Source organism: Medicago sativa, chromosome 1 (assembly GCF_051527215.1).
Source record: "Medicago sativa cultivar Bolivia chromosome 1, Bolivia_mono, whole genome shotgun sequence".
Classification (NCBI taxonomy): Eukaryota; Viridiplantae; Streptophyta; class Magnoliopsida; order Fabales; family Fabaceae; genus Medicago; species Medicago sativa.
The window spans coordinates 54,411,328-54,415,278 of NC_140749.1; the positions used below are offsets into that span (position 1 = coordinate 54,411,328).

General features: G+C 33.9%; 1 protein-coding gene across 1 annotated transcript; it reads left to right on the forward strand.

Moving 5' to 3' along the window:
• The first annotated feature begins 2,472 nt into the window (after positions 1–2,472).
• LOC146955420 (magnesium transporter MRS2-4-like) lies at positions 2,473–3,258 on the forward strand. The gene is made up of 2 exons (XM_085748437.1): positions 2,473–2,793; positions 3,031–3,258. The coding sequence occupies exons 1-2, from the start codon at positions 2,473–2,475 to the stop codon at positions 3,256–3,258; spliced, it is 549 nt and encodes a 182-aa protein (XP_085604563.1).
• Positions 3,259–3,951: the final 693 nt, after the last annotated feature.

The following is a 3,951-nucleotide window of genomic DNA, read 5'->3' on the forward strand; positions in this document are numbered from 1 at the left end:
TGATGCCACATCATTGAAAATGAAGGGGGGCCAAAAACTTACGTTGAATTTCTAACGGGGGATCAAAATGTTGGTTATAATATTTGACGCTACAAAAAAATTATTGAAGGCTTTAGAAGAGCTTGTGTACAAAGTTCATAAAAGTCTCATAGAAACTCATTGAGTGTCAAAAGGAGAAAATAATATCAAGAATAAGTAAGAATCAATATCATCTTATATTGTTAGAGCTTCGTGCTGATAACATGTTATAAAATTAATAAAAAGGACAAGATCGAAGTTGAAAAAGATGAGAGCTTTGTGTATTATTCTCTTCACATTCCCAAGTGTATCTTTACACCAAAACATGAGTCCTATTTATAGGATACAAATAAGCAAGTGAATGATCACATGTAATTAAAGACCACTAACAATTCATTCACTTATAAGAATGCGGAAGATCAATAATGAACATCCACAACCAACTTTATTATTCATAACAAAAATGGTTTTTATTAAAGATTAAACAATTAGAGCCAGTTATCTTAGAATTACTTGGTTGAAAATTTACGCTTCAACCTTAGTGGTCTAATTTCGATACTATAACACACCCAAAAAAAAAAAATAATAAACAATTAGAAACAAACATTGTTACATACATTATATTAAAAATTTAACTCATTTTCAAATCAATTTTACAAATAATTTTAAAACAAAGTGAAAGCTGTGGGAACTGTATATGTAGCCAAGGGTTAAAGGGCAGTCCTAACGTATGTGAATCCTTAATTACATTACCCTCCAACATATAGTAATGCATATCAAATGGTCCAACCGTATAGTCTTCTTACTCACCATTTTCCTTGTTTCTCTATGCATTCAAAACAATAGTGGTAGTGGAGTGAATTGATTACTCTTTGCCATTTTCATCAAATATCTCTTTTTCTTAGTCTCTATAATTTCTCTTCCATGCAATAATGCACAATTCAAAGCAGGATAGAAAAATGGAAATTAGCAAAGATAGAAATTTTTGGAAAAACACAAAGAGCGAAAGCAATGTAAAAAAAGTGATATTTGGAAAAGAGTGTACATTACATTCAACCATTCAATTCGGCACATTCTTGAGACACACAAACATTGCAAGGAAAAAAAAAACCCATATTAAAAGTTTCGTTTTGGTCCCTTAACTTATTTTTTGGTTTCGTTTTGGTCCATTAACTTATTTTTTGGTTTCGTTTTGGTCCCTTAACTCTTCCTCCGTCAACCACTTTGGTCCTTTACGTTAGGATGAATGTATTAGAGTTAAGGGACCAAAACGAAACCAAAAAATAAGTTAAGGGACCAAAACGAAACCAAAAAATAAGTTAAGGGACCAAATCGAAAAAAAAATAAGTTAAGGGACCAAAACGAAACTTTTAATAGTTAAGGGACCAAAACGAAACCAAAAAGTAAGTTAAGGGACCAAATTGTAACGTTAATAACTTAAGGGACCAAAACGAAACCAAAAAATAAGTTAAGGTACCAAAAGAGTAATTAAGCCTTTTCTTTTCAGTAGAAGTTTTGTTTTTTGTTTTTCTTTTTATTTGAAGGAAATAATTTGGAAAAAGGGTTGGTGTGGATCTACTTTAACAAATTTACTTTTTTTTCTCTTGCAAGTTGATTTTTGTTTAATTTAATGTTTATTTGGCTTCTTGCGTTGGATTTTCCTTATTGCAAGAAAAAAAAACCCAAATTTTCCATTCACTTAAATTATCAGAAAGGCATTCCCCCTTTGATTGCTTTGCACATCTTCTTCAAATCAATGTGCCTCTGCCTCACTGCTTTCAAAATCTCCTAAATCCAATTTTCATCTTTGATTGGTAATGCATTCTATACTCGTCTTCATATTTCTTTTGCAATATTAGTTTATACTATTCAACCAAGCAAATATATCTCTATTTCCAACCAATTTTTTTAAATCACCATAAATCCATTATTTTTCCTACTACAAATTACTTGCTAGTTTGCTAAGCTATGGATGCGGTTCAACCAGTTAGGCCAATCAACGTTCCAGGAGTGGGAGACGATCGACATCATCCACAACACCCGTACTTACCTCAACTACCTAGGGATACACTTAACCAAATGCAGTATCCTCGGTAATTCAGTTTCTCTCCATTATATCAAATTCTAGGGAGGGTTTCATGTTATTCCTCATGTCTGAATTATTTATAAATTCATTTATTTATTTTTTGTGTGTAGCGAGTGAGAATGCAATGGTGATTCATTTTCGGTTTATAAAAGCCATAGTAACAACTGAAGAGGGTTTCTTGCTTGATCCTTCATGTCATGAGGTGATTCATTTATTTATTTTTTGTGTGTAGCGAGTGAGAATGCAATGGTGATTCATTTTCGGTTTATAAAAGCCATAGTAACAACTGAAGAGGGTTTCTTGCTTGATCCTTCATGTCATGAGGTGATTCATTTATTTATTTTTTGTGTGTAGCGAGTGAGAATGCAATGGTGATTCATTTTCGGTTTATAAAAGCCATAGTAACAACTGAAGAGGGTTTCTTGCTTGATCCTTCATGTCATGAGGTTATTCCATTAGTTCAAAAATTACAGCAACAACTTCAACCCTCCGAGGTTCCGTTTGAGTTTCAAGTGTTGGGGTTTGCTCTAGAAGTTGTTTCTAATTATTTGGATTCTAATGTTGCTGACCTTGAAAGAGCTACTTATCTTGTATTGGAGGAATTGGCTAGGAATGATAGTATCGATAATCACGAACGTGTTATAATCTTAAAGAGTAATCTTACTGATTTGCGTGAATTTGTGGAGGAGGTGTGCTGCTTAAGTTCTTTTTGTTGTATGTTATAATTATAAGAACCCCTTTTCTGTTAATCTTTGCTTTCTATGTTAAATAATTCTTTTGCTGGTCATATTATGCTCTAAAGTAGGAAATTTATAGTAGAAGCTCGTGTTATTTTTTATTGAAAAATGTTTGTCTTGTATTAGTGATGCACTCTGCTATTTTTGAGATATCATACATTCGAAATAACTAACAGCACACATTTGCAGATACTAGATGAAATTGATGGTCTAGTTCATAACAATGAACGCATTGCTCAACTATATCTGACACAGGAGTTGACACAAAATCAGCAACTTGAGGACCTGAAGATATTGCTTTGTGAATATTTTATCAAGTTGAAAAGAACTCAGAAAATGATAGCGATGTGCGCGTGCGCGTGCATGCGCTCACGCGTGTGGAAACAATTTGTAGGCATTTTGACTGTCACAGTATAACACATGAGTTTTAGGCGAAGTGATACACAAGTCCTTCAATAAGTAAGGCAGCCATTGATGAAGTTCACAAGTTTCAGCGCCAAGAGCTCGATACTCATCTTCACTAGAGGATCGAGAAATAGTTGTTCGCTTCTATGTCTTCCTTGAAATCAGCGAAGATCCTAGGTGTTGTTTGGGCAATGAATTGACTAAGTTACTGAACAATGTAGCTGGTGTTTGGGCATGATTTGGCGAGATATAACAAGCGTCCAATTAGTCTTTTATAGGACGGAACATCAGAAAAACCTGGCCCATTATCCCGGCGAAGTTTGATTGAAGGATCATAAGGAGTATCGATTGGTTTGCAATTCAAATAGTCAATATCAGATAGTAAATCCATGCAATACTTGCATTGACATAAGAATATAGCTTGCTTAGATCTTGCAACCTCTAATCCTAGGAAATATTTGAGCTCGTCAAGATCCTTGATCATCAAAAGAATGATTAAGACCAGCCTTGAATTTGAAGAATTCATGCAAGAAAGTTCATGCTAAAATGACATCATCCACATACACAGTAGAAGTAAAAGAAGTTGGGGTGAGTTTTGTGAAGAGGGAGTGATCTGAATGAGCTTGTGAATAACCTTGGACAAGAAGCAAAGCTGTGAGCCTCTCATACCATTTTTTACTAGCATGGTTGAGTCCATTCAAAGAT